The sequence below is a fragment of the Chelonia mydas genome, chromosome 10, assembly GCF_015237465.2.
Source record: "Chelonia mydas isolate rCheMyd1 chromosome 10, rCheMyd1.pri.v2, whole genome shotgun sequence".
In the NCBI taxonomy this organism is placed as follows: Eukaryota; Metazoa; Chordata; order Testudines; family Cheloniidae; genus Chelonia; species Chelonia mydas.
In genome coordinates, this window is record NC_051250.2 from 51,085 (window position 1) to 68,595 (window position 17,511).

Below are 17,511 nucleotides of genomic sequence, written 5' to 3' on the forward strand. Positions count from 1 at the left end.
TGGGTTGAGTGCTGTAGCTATTTTTAGAACTCTCACATTGGTACTTTCTTTGCGTTTTGTCAAATCTGCTGTGAAAGTGTTCTTAAAATGAACATGTGCTGGGTCATCATCCGAGACTGCTATAACATGAAATATATGGCAGAATGCAGGTAAAACAGAGCAGGGGATGTACAATTCTCCCCCAAGGAGTTCAGTCACAAATTAAATTAATTCATTATTTTTTTAAGAGCATTATCTGCATGGAAGCATGTCCTCCGGAATGGTGGCTGAAGCATGAAGGAGCATACGAATTTTAGCATATCTGGCACATAAATGCCTTGCAACGCCGGCTACGCAAGTGCCATGCGAACGCCTGTTCTCACTTTCTAACATTATAAATAAGAAGCAGACAGCAGTATCTCCCATAAATGTAAACAAACTTGTTTGTCTTAGCGATTGGCTGAACAAGAAGTAGGACAGAGTGGACTTGTAGTCTTTAAAGTTTTACATCATGTTTTTGAGTGCAGTTATGTAACAAAAAAGAAATATACATTTGTAAGTTACACTTTCACAATAAAGAGATTGTACTAGAATATTTGTATGAGATGAATTGAAAAATACTATTTACCATTTTTTACAGTGCAAATATTTGTAATAAAAATAATATAAAGTGAGCACTGTATACTTTGTATTCTGTGTTGTAATAGAAATCAATGTATTTGAAAACGTAGAAAAATATCCTAAAATATTTAATACATTTCAATTGGTATTCTATTGTTTAACAGTGCGATTAATTGCAATTAATTTTTATCACAATTTTTTTGAATTAATCGCATTGAGTTAACTGCGATTAATCAACAGCCCTAGTTGAACTGCATCATGACTGACTGAAAGAGGGACCCCCCCCCATCCTCATGCTTCGTTATGACATGTACCCTGTCCACTGTGCTCTATAACACAAAGTGGACACTTATACAAACCATAATTAAAATCAGTAGTAATCAAGGTTCCCCAAAGCCATGTAGATACATAGCCACGTACGTTGCTGATGGGTACTACACACTGCCCAGTGTCTGTCATGCAAGGGAGCCTCTTTAACACAATACAAATGCCTCCTTGCCTTATAGAGGAAGCAAATAACCTCACCTTTCAAGGAAGCAGAAAGACAGTGATTTGAGAAAGAAAAATGTCTGGGTCAATTATTGAGTGAAAGTGAGGAAGAGGATATGGGATAGGGAGAGTGTGTTGGAAAGAAGGTGAAAGCGAATGTGAGGTATTGAGTGAATGAGAAGGGAAGAACTACTGAAGGTATAACTGGAATACAGCTGGTGGTAGAGTAAGGAAGAGGGAATGAGAGCATCTTTGCTCATAGATTATAAACTTGAGCTCAGGCAGCCATTCATTTTACTCACCACCCCCCCGCAAATAATCATGATAATGACAGATTCTAAAGATTTCAATTGAATTGTTTCTTCTGTGTAATTTCTGCTGATTGATTCTGAGGTGAACCCATTCTCACGTATCAATCAGCTTTCAGCACAACATTAATTGTACTTAAATATGGTAAAGCACCATGCACACCCCTAAAAAAAAGAGGAGTACTTGTGGAACCTTAGAGACTAACAAATTTATTTGGGCATAAGCTTTCGTGGGCTAAAACCCATTTCATCAGATGCATGCAGTGGAAAATACAGTAGGAAGATATATATAACCAGAGAACATGAAAAAATGGGTGTTGCCCAACCAACTGTAACAAGACCAATTAATTAAGGTGGGCTATTATCAGCAGGAGAAAAAAAACCCCTTTCGTAGTGATAATCAGGATGGCCCATTTCAAACAGTTGATTAGAAGGTGTGAGTTACAATAGGGAAAAAAAATTAGCATGGGGAAATAGTTGTTACTTTGTGTAATGACCCATCCACTCCCAGTCTCTATTCAAGCCTAAATTTAATGGTGTCCAGTTTGCAAATTAATTCCAGTTCTGCAGTTTCTTGTTGGAGTCTGTTTTTGAAGTGTTTTTATTGGAGAATTGCAACTTTTAGGTCTGAAATTGAGTGACCAGGGAGGTTGAAGTGTTCTCTGACTGGTTTTTGAATGTTTATAGTGCAGTATAAATCATAAAACTAGATAACTTAATAAAATTCATGTAAAAATCACAGTAAAAACGCCATACACAAAGGAAATTCTAAAGCAATATACATTCTCCTCTGTCAATCCAGATAGATCTTATCTATTCATGTAAAGGACAAAAAAAAAAAAAAACACAAAAAAGCGAGAAACCTGTTTGAATGGGATGCAGACAGTTTCATTTGAGAACGCAGTTAAAAGGCTCCATAGGCTTGAAATGTCACTACCACAAAGGGCTAGTTGTAACTCACTCTCTAAAGTAGTGGTGCACAAACATTTCTAGTTGCGCCCCCCCCCCCCCTTACCATTAATGGAATCTGTTCACGCCTCTCCACCCTCCATTACTGCACAGACAAGGCTTCCTCAGCAGTGGAGCTTGGGCTGAAGGCAGAGCTGGGGGCGGAACTGGGGATGGGGGAGGAGCTGGAACTAGAGGCGGAGCTAGTCTGGGGATGGAGAGGAAATGAGGGCAGAGCTGGACTGGGAACAGCGTGGAGCTGGGGGTGAAGAAGGGCTGGGGGCTGAGCTGGTCTGGGGAATGGAGCAGGGCTGGAAGCATGACACTCACTCCCCGTCCCACCGTGGGGGCTGGCCCACTGTGCATCCCCGAAACGTTCCTCCATGTTCCCCAGGGGTCATGCCCCACAGTTTGGGGACCACTGCTCTAAAGTCAGGGAGAGTCTTTCCATTGACTTTAATAGGAGTTGAAATGGGTCTCAAAACAGCAGCATGCATCGTAGCACAATTCATCGCTGAACACCTGTACATTTTGTTTTCTCACAAGTTTTATTCCCAAATTTGTCTGAGCTCCTGACAGATTTAAGAATAAAAATTTTGTGAATGACAATAATTAGGGGGTCTTTACCCCAACGTTCCTACAGTCATTCATAGATAAGAATGTAAACATAATGTACATGACAGGAAACTTCAAATGTGAGCTTTAATTGTAAGAATTGACCCATCTAACTGAATTTCTAATACAGAAATTTAAGAAGATGCAAGTTTTATTTAGAACACACCCCGTGTTTCACATTTATTAGCTAACTAAAACAACAAAGCAATTTATACCATGAATGTAACTTTCACAGCCCTAACTAGCAGCTAAGAAACACTCAGGAGGAATTGGATGGGTTCTAAAGGCTGAGATGTAAACACTGGATTCTTGTCAGGGGAGTGCAGGTGCATTTTTCAGTTGTCAGGGTAAATACCTTTATCCTTTCCAGCTGCAAAACCCCCTGGACTCAGGGGAATTGGACAGAGAGCAGGAAGATGTGTGCGCTGGGAGAGAGGGACATTATGTGGGATTTCACATTAGTTATACCAATGTAAGCAAGAGGGAATGAGCCGTCATGGAGAACTCTTATACAGAAAAATACACATCTTCTGTAGCATACAGCAATTTAATCCTGAGTGTGTTAAAGTTAACACTGTAGTTATGTTGTATGCGCAAAGAATATGCTCTTTCAACATTTTAAGCAAACTAACTGCCCAGTGGAACTGTTATCGAAGTACAGCAAATCAACTAATAAAGAGAACAGATAGCTGTTAAACACTTTGGGCTATTAGAAAATAGAAGCCAACAAACTTAAAAATTAAAAAGATAATTTTTACCTAATCTATAATTATGCTGTGAAATTCACTTATGTATCACTTATGCTAACAGTTTAGGAAGGTTCTAAAAAGGAAGAAACAGTCACTTATCTTAAAATAACTATGGTTCTTCAAGATGTGCTGTCCATACATATATTCCACTCTTGATGTGCATGGACCCCATGATCTCGAGACCAGACTCTTCTGGCTAGCCATGCCTATTGGGGCCATGCCTGTGCCCCTAGTGTCCTCATGCCCTGTACCAAAGGCACAAAGGGTAAAGTGGGCCCAACCGCCCATTAGCTACTTTGTCAATACAGAATCCAGATGTTAAGGGACTCCATAGTAGCAGGGAAGGAGGGCGCATCTCAAACAACCATAGTTATTGTAAGGCAAGTAACCATTCCTTATTCTCCAAGTGATTTTCCATACATACTCCACTCTTGGTGACTCTCAAGCACTGACCTCATAAGAAGGAGGTGGGTGTTTGGAGTCCACCAAAACAAAGACTGTAGCACAGCTCTGCCAAAAGAAGCATCATATCTTGATGTTTCAATGAAGAAACATGTTTTGTAAAGATATGGACTGAACCCCAAGTTGCTGCCCTGTGTATTTCTGAGATGCGTATGCTTCCTGCAGATGATGCCTGAGCCCTATTGGAATGAGTCCTAACCTGAGCTGATGGAATCCGAATTGGCTAGCTTATAATAGACTAATGAAACTAACAAAAGCCTGAGGGTTGAAATAATAAGACCCGTCAAGAAATTTCTTGGGGAGACTCTAAATGATTTAGTCCTATATAAATAGTACAAGAGTGCTCTAAAGACATCTAACATATGTCAACTAACCTCCCCCTGATTAGAATGTTGTGGGGGGGGGGGGGGGGGGCGCATAGGCGCTGACTTCTGCTGGCGCCGGAGGGTGCTCGACCCCCCTGCCCCGCCCCGACTCCACCCCAACCCACCTCCTCCCACCCCTGCCCCGCCCCCATTCCAACCCCTTCCCCAAAGTCTCCGCCCCAACTACGCCCTCTCCCTGACCTCTTCCCCAAATCCCCGTTCTGGCCCCACCTCCTCCCCTGAGAGCACCGCATTCCCGCTCCTCCCCCTCTCTCCCAAAGCTTGTTACGCCATGAAACAGGTGTTTCGCGGCGGCAAACACTGGGAGGAGAAGCGGGGACACGATGCACTCAGGGGAGGAGGCCGAGGTGAGGTGAGCTGGGGCGGGGTGGGGAACTTGGCTGCCGGTGAGTGCAGAGCACCCACCAATTTTTCCCCGTAGGTGCTCCAGCCCCAGAGCACCCACAGAGTCAGCACCTATGGGGGGCGGAAATCTGGCAAATGAATTTAGTTCAAATGAAAATCAGCAACTATTTTATGCAAAAACTTGGGATGGGACCTCAGGATGACCTTATCCTTATGGAATATTTTATGAAGAACGCCTGCCATAAGTTCCTGTATTCCCCAATTCTTTTGGCTGATAATTGCTACTTAAATATTATCTTCATGGATAAATATAGCAAAGAGCAAGTTGCCAACAGCTCAAATGGGGCTCTCATTAAACCTTCTAGGACAGTAGAGGACAACCTGCAGCCTACACGTGGCCCGTCAGGGTAATCCACTGGCGGGCTGTCAGTTTGTTTACATTTGCACAAACCCCCGCAGCTCCCAGTGGCTGTGGTTCACCGTTCCCGGCCAATGGGAGCTGCAGGAAGCGGTGCAGGCCACAGGGATGTGAAAACACATTATAACTGGTACCAGGAAAAAATACTCTCTCTCAAAAATCTGAAAATAAAAACAAAAACAACAAGCCCACATGCCAACTGGCAAAAACTACACTAACTACAATAAATATTCATAAAACTAATTGCTTACAATTATGTAAAGAACAGTTCTTGTGAAAACAATGTGGAGTCTGGTGGCACCTTAAAGATGAACAGATTTATTTGGACATAAGCTTTCGTGGGTAAAAAATCCCGCTTTTTCAGATGCATGAGAGTTCTTGTGAGTGCATCATGACACAGACATTGCCAGCTACGAGTGGTGAAGAGGGATCTGAGGGGCAGTTGGGCATGCTCTATCATTTATGCCCTCAGTACAGGGCACAAGGACATTCAGGGCACATGCACAGCCCCGATGGACACTGCTGGCCAAAAGATTCCAATCTCATGAGCATTAAGAATGGAATATATAGGGACAATCACTCAAAGAAAGAATTCGCATTTCTATTAATAGAATATAATCTGCAATTAAACTTGCTAGAATAAAATTGTAAAATAATATCCGTCCTCATGTTCGATGGAATGAACAGATCACCAGCAGGAATCAGGAAAATAACCCCTCTCCTATAAGAGCACAATTAGATACATTATCAAAGTTTTATAACTTCTTAAATATTGGCCACTATCAGAAACAGAATACCAGATTAAATGGTCCACTGATCTGTTCCAGGTTGATAATTCCTAAATTTCCATCTGAGAATTTACAAAAGCTGCTTATTTGAAAAAAACATTAAATTCAATTCCAAGTATTAATTTTAATTGCTGATAATAAAGCAAATATGTAAAAATATAACTGCCCTTTTCCGTATGCATTTTCTGAACGTATATTAAAATAGAATAATCTTGAAAAAAATACAAAACGTGTGCAATAAAAGAGGAAATGCTCAGACTTACCTATAACTGATTCAACTGTATTACTGCCAGGGTAGAATGGGAGAGCTTTGGCACTGATAGCTGAGAGAGCTGTTGGGGATGAATTATCTGATCCAATACTGGAAGCCAGACTAGAAGTTATACTGGAGGTTATACTTGAAGCAAGTGGATTAACCACTGAAAAAACACTGAGGTGGTTCTGTTTAAAAATATATAAATAAAATAAGCAAAATGCATTTGTAAACAAAATTATTAAAATAATCTTAAAAACAAAGATTTGGGAGACATTATATAGGTTATTTAAATTTGCACAATAGAAGAATCTATGGAATTAATGAATTTAGGATCATGTTCCTGTGTATTTGGCAGAAAATGTGCTTAACACAGCTAGCACATTCCAATAGTCTGGAAATTGCTCCCAGAAAATATATGTCACAAAGGCAGTTATACAACAGGCTAGGACAGTTTGAGCCTGAGGAACAATTCCAAAAGAAAAAAAAATCCATGCAAGAGGTGACTGAGGTCAGTTCCGTATTCCCATATAAAAATGATCAAAGAAATTTGAGGTATAAAAGACCTAGAGGCATTAGGTCATTTAATCCATTCTCTAGACGTAAACATACAGACTCACACACCTATATCTTACTGAAGCTAGAGTCCAAGTTAGCTAGCGTAGTGTCAAAATATGACTGTACATATGGCGCTTGTACCCCTGTGCTGCTTACCTCTAGCTGAGCCCTGTTGACCCAAAGAAAGAGGTTAGGTCTTTGATTCAAGTTAGTTTTTTCCCTACAAATTTATTAAATGTCACCAGTTAACATTCTGAACAGGAAAATTAAGTTTCAAAAAGTTTGGAGTGAGTCTGTGCACAACCCAACTTTTTTTTTTGTCTTTTAATTTAAAAAATTAACAAAATAATAATATCAAGTTTCAATAACAGTGTATGGAACAATAACTTATTGCATTGGTGCCTATGACTCAGAGCACTGAATTTGCATTAATACATTAGTTCTCTGCTGAAGAGCTAAACTGATTTGTACTAATATCTTTGGTGGTTTCCAGTCAGATTTCAGACATGGATATACTATGGAAACGAGGCTGGTTGTAAAACTGATAAACAATTTCTATATGGCAATGGACAAAGGCCAGATATGCATATTGATACTTGAAGATATTTTTGTAGTTTTCTGATCCTGTCCATGAAGGGATACTGTTGACTTGTCTCAAGATCTTGCACAGGTGGATAGTGTATTACGCTGACTTCATCAATTTATTTTGCGTGCATCTCAAAGGGCTATGGTGGGAGTTGCATCTCCTTCTTGAAAGTTCGATCTAAGTCTGCATTTCTAGTGCACTACTCAATGTGATAGCTAGCTCTCAGCTGTGAAGTCTCTTAAATTCTCAGTTCAGTCACCTCTTTCATTCAACCTATGATAGAATGCTTGGAGAGACTACTGTATGCAATGTAGCTGTATGCAATGTAGCCGTGTTGGTTCCAGGATATTGGAGAGACAAGGTGGGTAATATCTTTTATTGGACCAACTTCTGTTCGTGAAATTCTATAGAGTATGCTGTGTCATCAATATGCCAATATTCCTAGATCTACAACTTTGCTTCCCAAGTATCCCAGTGTTGGAGTGAAACAGGAATCTATGAAAAGTAGCCAGGTAATGAATGAGACAGGGGACTGCAGGAAGAGAAAGGATGGTCTAGCGGTTACTGCAGTTGAATTCACCCTGAAGCATGGATAGAATCCAATTCCTTTGCCACAGAATTCCTATGTGATGCTGGGAAAGTCATTTAAATCTAACACTTACTTCACAGGTGGTCACCAATTGGATATTCCTCATTTTCTAGGTGCCTACTTTTGTAAATCAGATCTTAGGTCTTATCACTCACAGCTGCAACTGAAGTCAATGGGAGTGATGTTTTGAAGCGATAAAGTGCTATAAAATATTAAGTTCTCTGAAAAATCAGGGCATAGGCATCTCAAATTGGGCACCCAAAAATTGCATACACTTCTGAAATTAATGTCTCTGTGACTCATTTCCCTATCTGTAAAATGGAAATAATAATACCAACTTACCTCACAGGGATGTTGTGAAGATAAATTCATGAATGCTAGTGAAGCGTGAAGATGCTACAGTCAGGAGTGCCACAGAAAAGTCCATGACAAAATTAATAATTCCATATTCAGAGCATAGTTTGAATGGTATGCAATAAATACAGCATGGGGCCACACGGTGAAGATTGAGGATAAAACAAAATATTGAGTATTTTATCATGATGTGAGCACCATTCATCCTGTGCAGTGAATGAGGAAAAAATAGTATGTAATCATGTACTTCAAAACTGTGCCATAACTAAGGATACGGTTTGGTCATGAAGGTCATGGATTCCATGACCTTAACAGATCTCTGTGACTTCTTCGGCTTTGGCTTCAGCCCCCACCATGACCATACCCTGATTTTGTATATTTTTACCATGACTGCTCCGTGAAGTTTGCCTAATTTTACCGTGACAAAATCATATCCATAGTCATAACACACAAGGGGGCAGAATTAAGAATACACAGGCCACCTTATTTATAGCATTTCCTATATTCTGTTTGATTTTCAACATTAACATTCTTTTAACATAGTTTTTTGTATGTAATTGTAGATAGAATGAGGTAGAACTACATTTATTACCTGATCCTGCAAACATGTACACTTTGATTTACATGGGACAACTTATGTGTGAAGTTATCAGGACATGTCACATGCATAAAGTTATCACATGTGTAATTGTTTGCTGGATCAGGGCCTTCGTTTGCACCTTAAAAGCAGCCCAGTAGTTGAGACAACTCTTCTCAGCACACTGTTAGCTATGTTTGCCAAGTACGCATGTGAAGTGCAGTCTTCCTTCCCTAAGAACGCTGGTTAAAAGTACTAAAAGAACCTAACCCCCAATATTACACATGTGCAAAGTAAAATTTTCAGTGATGCATATCTCTGCCCAATGAAACCCAACATTTCTAAAGAGAGCTATTTCTCTGCCATATTTACACTTCCTAGCCCAACTGTTTTGGTGCTAGCATGGTTAAAAAAAGCGTAATCACTTATTTTTAAGTGGGAAAATGTTTTCTCACTTGTGGATCTAAATAAGATATAGTTGTTTCAGCTCCATCTTTTAAAAATCATCTTTAGGGAGAGATGAGACCTAGAAGTTTTCAGCCAGAAAGAGGAAGTTTCAGAAATGAAAATAGGGTTTATAGTAAGAATAATCAAGCAACCTTTACTATAACAGTCACTAGCACTTCAATCGTTACTCTTCTCGATGGAGTTAAACCTTGTTGTTATGGGTCAGGCATGGCCACTGCATTACAATCAGGGTAAATGTAAAGAAGCCATTGGAATCAGGTGGCTGAAAGAGTAGCAGTAGCACCCAAAACACAGGCACATGGCAAAACTGAGTAGAAGCTGAATCTGAGTAGAAGCCCAAGCAATTTCAAATGCAGGGGCTAGCACTTTGATTGGTGGAACTGTTTTGGTATCTACGTGAGAGAGTGAGCGAGGAACACCACAAGCTGGAGCAGAGCGAGAAAGCTAAGCGGACAGTAACAGCCGGCTGGTAATGTTGCCCTGAGAGAAAGTGAAGAGAAGAAAGCTGGCTGGGTACAGAGTGCTGGCTGCAAAGACAGGGTTGAAAGAGCAAACAAAGGACCTGTCTCCTGCTGTGTGTTTCCTACTATGTTCAGGGAACCAGGACTCTGTACATTCTTTGTAAATAAACAAAATTGCATCAAATACCTACTCTCAATTTCTCCTCCTAACTGGAACAACCTGCAAAGATCCCAAATTCTTGCCTAGCCACTTGGTCGAAAGTGGTAACATTACATAAGAACATAAGAACGGCCATAGTGGGTCAGACCAAAGGTCCATCCAGCCCCATATCCTGTCTACCGACAGTGGCCAATGCCAGGTGCCCCAGAGGGAGTGAACCTAACAGGTAATGATCAAGGGATCTCTCTCCTGCCATCCATCTCCACCCTCTGACAAACAGAGGCTAGGGACACTATTCCTTATCCATCCTGGCGAATAGCCATTAATGGACTTAACCTCCATGAATTTATCCAGTTCTCTTTTAAACCCTGTTATAGTCCTCGCCCTCACAACCTCCTCAGGCAAGGAGTTCCACAGGTTGACTGTGCGCTGAGTGAAGAACTTCTTCCTTTTATTTGTTTTAAACGTGCTGCCCATTAAATTTCATTTGGTGGCCCTAATTCTTATAGTATGGGAACAAATAAATAACTTTTCCTTATTCACTTTCTCCACACCACTCATGATCTTATATACCTCTATCATATCCCCCCTTAGTCTCCTCTTTTCCAAGCTGAAAAGTCCTAGCCTCTTTAATCTCTCCTCATATGGGACCAGTTCCAAACCCCTAATCATTTTCGTTGCCCTTTTCTGAACCTTTTCTAATGCCAGTGTATCTTTTTTGAGATGAGGGGACCACATCTGTATGCAGTATTCGAAATGTGGGCATACCATGGATTTATATAAGGGCAATAAGATATTCTCCGTCTTATTCTCTATCCCCTTTTTAATGATTCCTAACATCCCGTTTGCTTTTTTGACTGCTGCTGCACACTGTGTGGACATCTTCAGAGAACTATCCACGATGACTCCAAGATCTTTCTCCTGATTAGTTGTAGCTAAATTAGCCCCCATCATATTGTATGTATAGTTGGGGGTATTTTTTCCAATGTGCATTACTTTACATTTATCCACATTAAATTTCATTTGCCATTTTGTTGCCTAATCACTTAGTTTTGTGAGATCTTTTTGAAGTTCTTCACAGTCTGCTTTGCTCTTAACTATCTTGACCAGTTTAGTGTCATCTGCAAACTTTGCCACCTCACTGTTTACCCCTTTCTCCAGATCATTTATGAATAAGTTGAATAGGATTGGTCCTAGGACTGACCCTTGGGGAACACCACTAATAAACCCTCTCCATTCTGGAAATTTACCATTTATTCCTACCCTTTGTTCCCTGTCTTTTAACCAGTTCTCAATCCATGAAAGGATCTTCCCTCTTATCCCATGACAACTTATTTTACGTAAGAGCCTTTAGTGAGGAACCTTGTCAAAGGCTTTCTGGAAATCTAAGTACACTATATCCACCAGATCCCCCTAGTCCACATGTTTGTTGACCTCCTCAAAGAACGCTAATAGATTAGTAAGACGTGATCTCCCTTTACAGAAACCATGTTGACTTCTGCGCAACAATTTATGTTCTTCTATTTGTCTGACAATTTAAGTCTTTACTATTGTTTCGACTAATTTGCCCGGTACTGATGTTAGACTTACCAGTCTGTAATTGCCAGGATCACCTCTACAGCCCTTCTTAAATGTTTAATTAAATATTAAAAATGCTTAAACATTCAACACTTATACAGCACTTTAAATGTGCAAAATCCTGTATAAACAAACCAATTATGCTACTGTTTTTCCTGGGCTTTGAAGATTAAATACCTTCATAAATGTTAAGTATTTATTAATTATTGTTAGGGCCTAACCAAATTCATGGCCATGAAAACCGCATCACGGACCATGAAATTTGGTCTCCCCTCTGCGAAATCTGGTCTTTTATGTGCTTTTACCCTATGCTAAACAGATTTCATGGGGGAGACCAGCGTTTCTCAAACTGGGAGTCCTGCCCAAAAGGGAGTTGCAGGGGGGTCATAAGCAGTAATGAGCTGCCAAAATCTGAAGAACCGGTTCCTTCAGTCGCTCCGGGACTTCAGCGGCACTTCAGCGGCGCGTCCTTCACTGGCTCCAGGTCTTCAGCGGCACTGAAGGACCTGCTGCCATAGACCTGGAGTGAGTGAAGGACCCGCCGCCGAAGTGCCACCAAAGACCCGGAGCGCCGCTGGGTGAGTAAAAATTAAAAAGGGATTCAAAGCCGGAAAGGACGGTCCTGCAAGCCAGATGTGGCCCCCGGGCCAGGAGTTTGCCCACCCCTTTAACAACCAGTTCTAAATCGGCTTCAAAATTTAACAACCAGTTCGCGTGAACCAGTGCGAACCGGCTCCAGCTCACCACTGGTCATAAGGTTATTTTAGGGGGGTTGCAGTGTTACCACCCTTATTTCTGTGCTGCCTTCAGAGCACGGCAGCTGGAGAGCAGCGACTGTTGGCCGGGCGCCCAGCTCTGAAGGCAGTGCGCAGCCAGCAGCGCAGAAGTAAGGGTGGCAATACCATACTATGCCACTCTTACTTCTGCGCTGCTGACTTCAGAGCTGAGCGGCCAGAGTGTGGTGGCTGCTGACTGAGGGCTCAGCTCTGCAGGCAGCAGCGCAGAAGTATGGGTGGCAATACCATACCATGCCATCCTTACTTCTATGCTGCCCAGCTCTGAATGCCAGCAGCAGCGTAGAAGTAAGGGTAGCAGTACTGCAACCCCCCCACAATAACATTGTGCCTCCCTCAACTCCTTTTTGGGTCAGGACCCCTACTATTACAACACCGTGAAATTTCAGATTTAAATAGCTGAAATCATGAAATTTACTATTTTTAGGGCTGTCGATTAATTGCAGTTAATTCACACGATTAACTCAAAAATATTAATCACGATTAAAAAAATTAATCGTGATTAATTCCACCGTTAAACAATAGAATACCAACGGAAATTTATTAAATATTTTTGATGTTTTTCTATTCATATACATTGATTTCTATTAGAACACAGAAAACAAAGTATACAGTGCCCACTTTATATAATATTTTTATTACAAATATTTGCAGTGTAAAAATGATAAAACAAAAATAGTATGTTTCAATTCACCTCATACAAGAACTGTAGTGCAATCTCCTTATCTTGAAAGTGTAACTTACAAATATAGATTTTTTTTGTTACATAACTGCACTCACAAAACAATGGAAAACTTTAGAGGCTACAAGTCCACTCAGTCCTACTTGTTGTTCAGCCAATCACTAAGACAAACAAGTTAGTTTGCATTTATGGAAGATATTGCTGCCTGCTTCTTATTTACAATGTCACCTGAAAGTGAGAACAGGCGTTCGCATGGCACTTGTGTAGCTGGCGTTCCAAGGTATTTATGTGCCAGATATGCTAAAATTCGTATGTCCCTTCATGCTTCGGCCACCATTCCGGAGGACATGCCTCCATGTTGATGATGCTCGTTAAAAAAATGTGTTAATTTAATTTCTGACTGAACACCTTGGGGGACAACTGTATGTTTCCTGTTCTGTTTTACCTGCATTTGCCATATATTTCATGTTATAGCAGTCTCAGATGATGACCCAGCACATGTTCATTTTAAGAACACTTTCACAGCAAATTTGACAAAACGCAAAGAAGGTACCAATGTGAGAGTTCTAAAAATAGCTACAGCAATCGACCCAAGGTTTAAGAATCTGAAGTGCCGTCCAAAATCTGAGAGGGATGAGGTGTGGAGCATGCTTTCAGAAGTCTTGAAAGAACAACACTAGGATGCAAAAACTACAGAACCCGAACCACCAAAAAAGAAAATCAACCTTCTGCTGGAGGCATCGGACTCAGATGATGAAAATGAACATGCGTCGGTCCGCACTATTTTGGATTGTTATCGTGCAGAACCCATCATCAGCATGGAAGCATGTCCTCTGGAATGGTGGTTGAAGCATGAAGGGACACGTGAATCTTTAGCGCAACTGGCATGTAAATATCTTGCAATGCCAGCTACAACAGTTCCATGCGAACGCCTGTTCTCACTTTCGGGTGACATTGTAAACAAGAAGAGGGCAGCATTATCTCCTGCAAATTGTAACCAAACTTGTTTGTCTGAGTGACTGGCTGAAGTGGGACTGAGTAGACTTGTATCTCTAAAGTTTTACATTGTTTTATTTTTGAATGCAGTTATTTTTTGTACATAATTCTACATTTGTAAGTTCAACTTTCATGATAAAGAGATTGCACTACAGTACAGTATGAGGTGAATTGAAAAAAACTATCTTTTGTTTTTTACAGTGCAAATATTTGTAATAAAAATAAATATAAAGTGAGCACTGTACGCTTTGTATTCTGTGTTCAAATTGAAATCAATATATTTGAAAATGTTGAAAACACCCAAAAATATTTAAAGAAATGGTATTCTATTATTAAGAGTGTGATTAATCGCATGATTAATCACGATTAATTTTTTTAATTGCTTGACAGCCCTACTATTTTTAAAATCCTATGAGAGTGAAATTGACCAAAATGGACAGTGAATTTGGTAGGGCCCTAATTATTGTTTATCTAGGTTCTTATATGAAATCCACTGCTGCGGAATGAGTGGCACCTCTCTGACATCTGAGTGGAGGAGGAACTGGAGAACAAACTGAGGTTCTGTAGCCAGGCTATACCATAGGTTCACCTTCAGGGATACTAAGAAAGCTAGCTGTATTAATACAGTTAGCTATCTAGTCTGGATTTTGTCACTAAATCAGAGTTGCCTCTGTTTCTAATCCTGATTAGTTTCTGTCCACTTTTTTTTTCTTTTTCCTTCTTTTGGACACTATGAATGTTATTGTCATAGGCTTTAAGGCCTTTAGGGGCCATTGTGATCATCTGGTCTGAGCTCCTGCATAACAAAGGCCATAGAATTTCACCTCGTAATTCCTGCTTCAAGTGTAACAATCAATTCCTCCATATTCCTTGAATCCCCTGACTCAGTTCAAACTCCTATATATCTCACCCACTCCTACCCCTCTTCTTCCCTATACTCCTCTCTCCATGCTATTCTTTTTATCGCCTTCTCTCAGCTTCATACCTTTTTTTATGCCACTACTTGTTATCTATCAAACATGCTCTCTACTTCTTAAAATCCTTCGTTTAAAACCCACTTCCTTCCAGGAATCCTTCCTATCTTGTTTTCCCCGCCCCCAGTTTTATCTCCATACCTTTCCTTACCTGAATATCTGTCTTTATGTCTGAGATTTGAAGCTTGTTGGGGCAGACAATGTGTCTTGCTATGTTTTATAACTAACTAGCTAGCTAGCTAGCTAGCTAGCTAGCTAGCTAACTAGTGCTTATATTGAGCTTTTCATCTACAGATCTCAGAACACTTTCCAAAGCTGGTCAGTGTGATTATCTCCATTTTACAGATAGGCAAACTGAGACAGAGACAGGTGAAATGACCTGTCCAGGTTACCCAGTAGGCTAGTGGCAGAGTCTGGAATAGAACCAAGGTCTCCCGAATCTCAGTCCAGTGCTCCATCCACTAGGTCCTCTGAAGAGAAACAAGAGTCATAGAATCATAGAAGCATAGAATATCAGGGTTGGAAAGGACCTCAGGAGGTCATCTAGTCCAACCCCCTGCTCAAAGCAGGACCAATCCCCAATTAAATCATCCCAGCCAGGGCTTTGTCAAGCCTGACCTTAAAAAACTTCTAAGGAAGGAGATTCTGTGTTCTTTTTCTGCTGTATATAAAAGATAGTAAAAAATATTAAATCTCTCTCTTTTTATTCTTCCTTTGCAAGTTGAGACACATCTGAAGATTTGCTCACTTTTCTGAGGTTTAATCCTGTGCCCTGGGCAAACACTCCTATAATCTTTTAAGGATATCCCTTCGATAATCCTAACCAGGACTTTGCAATAACCAATGAAGAGACCACCAGCAAAGAATCCTTCCCATATTTCACACTGAGCCCAGCTTGTCCTGAGACAGGATTTTAGGAGATTAGTGAGTGGTGTATGTATATACAGTACAATCATGATTATTCTGTATCTCATCTAACCTCAGGACCTTGATTTAAGAAGTGTTTGGCAAAACTTTATGGAGATGGGAAGAGGAGGGAGACAGCTTATACTGAGAACACTTTATACGGTATACCAAGCTGCGAAGTGATGCCGGGTATTTCCTTTGCCTTTGGGGAAGTTCATTGCCGTCTCCCTGGGTAATGCCAAGCCACCTCTGTCAAAGAGGATTTATCTCTTGTTCTTCAAGAGATGCCAGAAGTGCACTTTTTTTTTGGACTGCATCAATTTGCACTAAATGGCAGGCACAAAAATGCACAAACATTTCCAGGGAGGAGCACAGTTGAAAACATAGCACTGATAATTCCATAAAGTGTATTTTACTGTAGTTTTGTTTGGGAAGAGAGTTAACTTTTCCCCTAGTTATAGTTAAGAGAATGGATTTTTGATTTAACTGATAAATTAACAGAAAGCAAACAAGTGAAATAAAATGATTACAGAAAAGATAACGTTCATCACTGAAAAGAAAGTTTCAAAAGTGGGATCCCATCTACATCCAAAACATTTTTAAAAAGCTAAACTATCAAAACTGGAATTTCACCGGAGCCTGTTATTCACCTTTCACAACACTGTCTCAGGGCTTGTCTACATGCGATGTTACTCCACAGCACAAGACAGGATGTGTATCCACAGCAAACTAGTTTGCCTGTAATATCCCATGTGGACATTGCTACATACACTAAAAGTTCCATAGTACATTGATGTATTCCAGTTTCAAACAGCAGTACATCAAAAGCACACTCAGAACTTTTAGTGTGCTGCAGCAGTGTCCACACAGGACTTTACTGTGTGCCAAACTGGTGCACTGTAGATTCATACTCTGGCTTGCTGTGCAGTAATGTCCCATGACAACAAGTCCTTAGTATTATGGTTTACTGTGAAAACTACACTGCACATTCTCCAAAAGAATTAATCTATAGAGCAGCGCACTAGATGGACTTTCACTATGAAGTTTCCAATCATTTCTAAATGTAGAGATTTCATAGAATCCAGAATTGTAAGAGCTCCTGTACCACCTAGTTCAGTAGAAAGAAAAGGAGTACTTGTGGCACCTTAGAGACTAACCAATTTATCTGAGCATAAGCTTTCGTGAAAGTGAGCTGTTGCTCACGAAAGCTTATGCTCAAATAAATTGGTTAGTCTCTAAGGTGCCACAAGTACTCCTTTTCTTTTTGCGAATACAGACTAACACGGCTGTTACTCTGAAATCTAGTTCAGTGGTTCTCAACCTGGGGTCAGCAGACCTCTGGGGATCCGCAGACTATGTCTAAGATTTCCAAAGGGGTCCAGGCCACCATTTGAAATTTTTTAGGGGTCTACAAATGAAAAAAGGTTGAGAACCACTGATCTAGTTCCTCTCTGTACTTGGGCAGGT

At 40.5% G+C, this 17,511-nt stretch overlaps 1 protein-coding gene across 12 annotated transcripts in view; it reads right to left on the reverse strand.

Moving 5' to 3' along the window:
* Nucleotides 1–17,511, reverse strand: part of UNKL (unk like zinc finger) — a 151,389-nt gene that overhangs the window by 34,376 nt on the left and 99,502 nt on the right. For all 12 annotated transcript variants that reach the window (XM_043524112.1, XM_037911559.2, XM_043524113.1 and 9 more), the window contains one exon: nucleotides 6,372–6,549. In XM_043524112.1, the coding sequence (XP_043380047.1) occupies nucleotides 6,372–6,549 (178 nt within the window). The remainder of the gene's footprint in view (nucleotides 1–6,371; nucleotides 6,550–17,511) is intronic.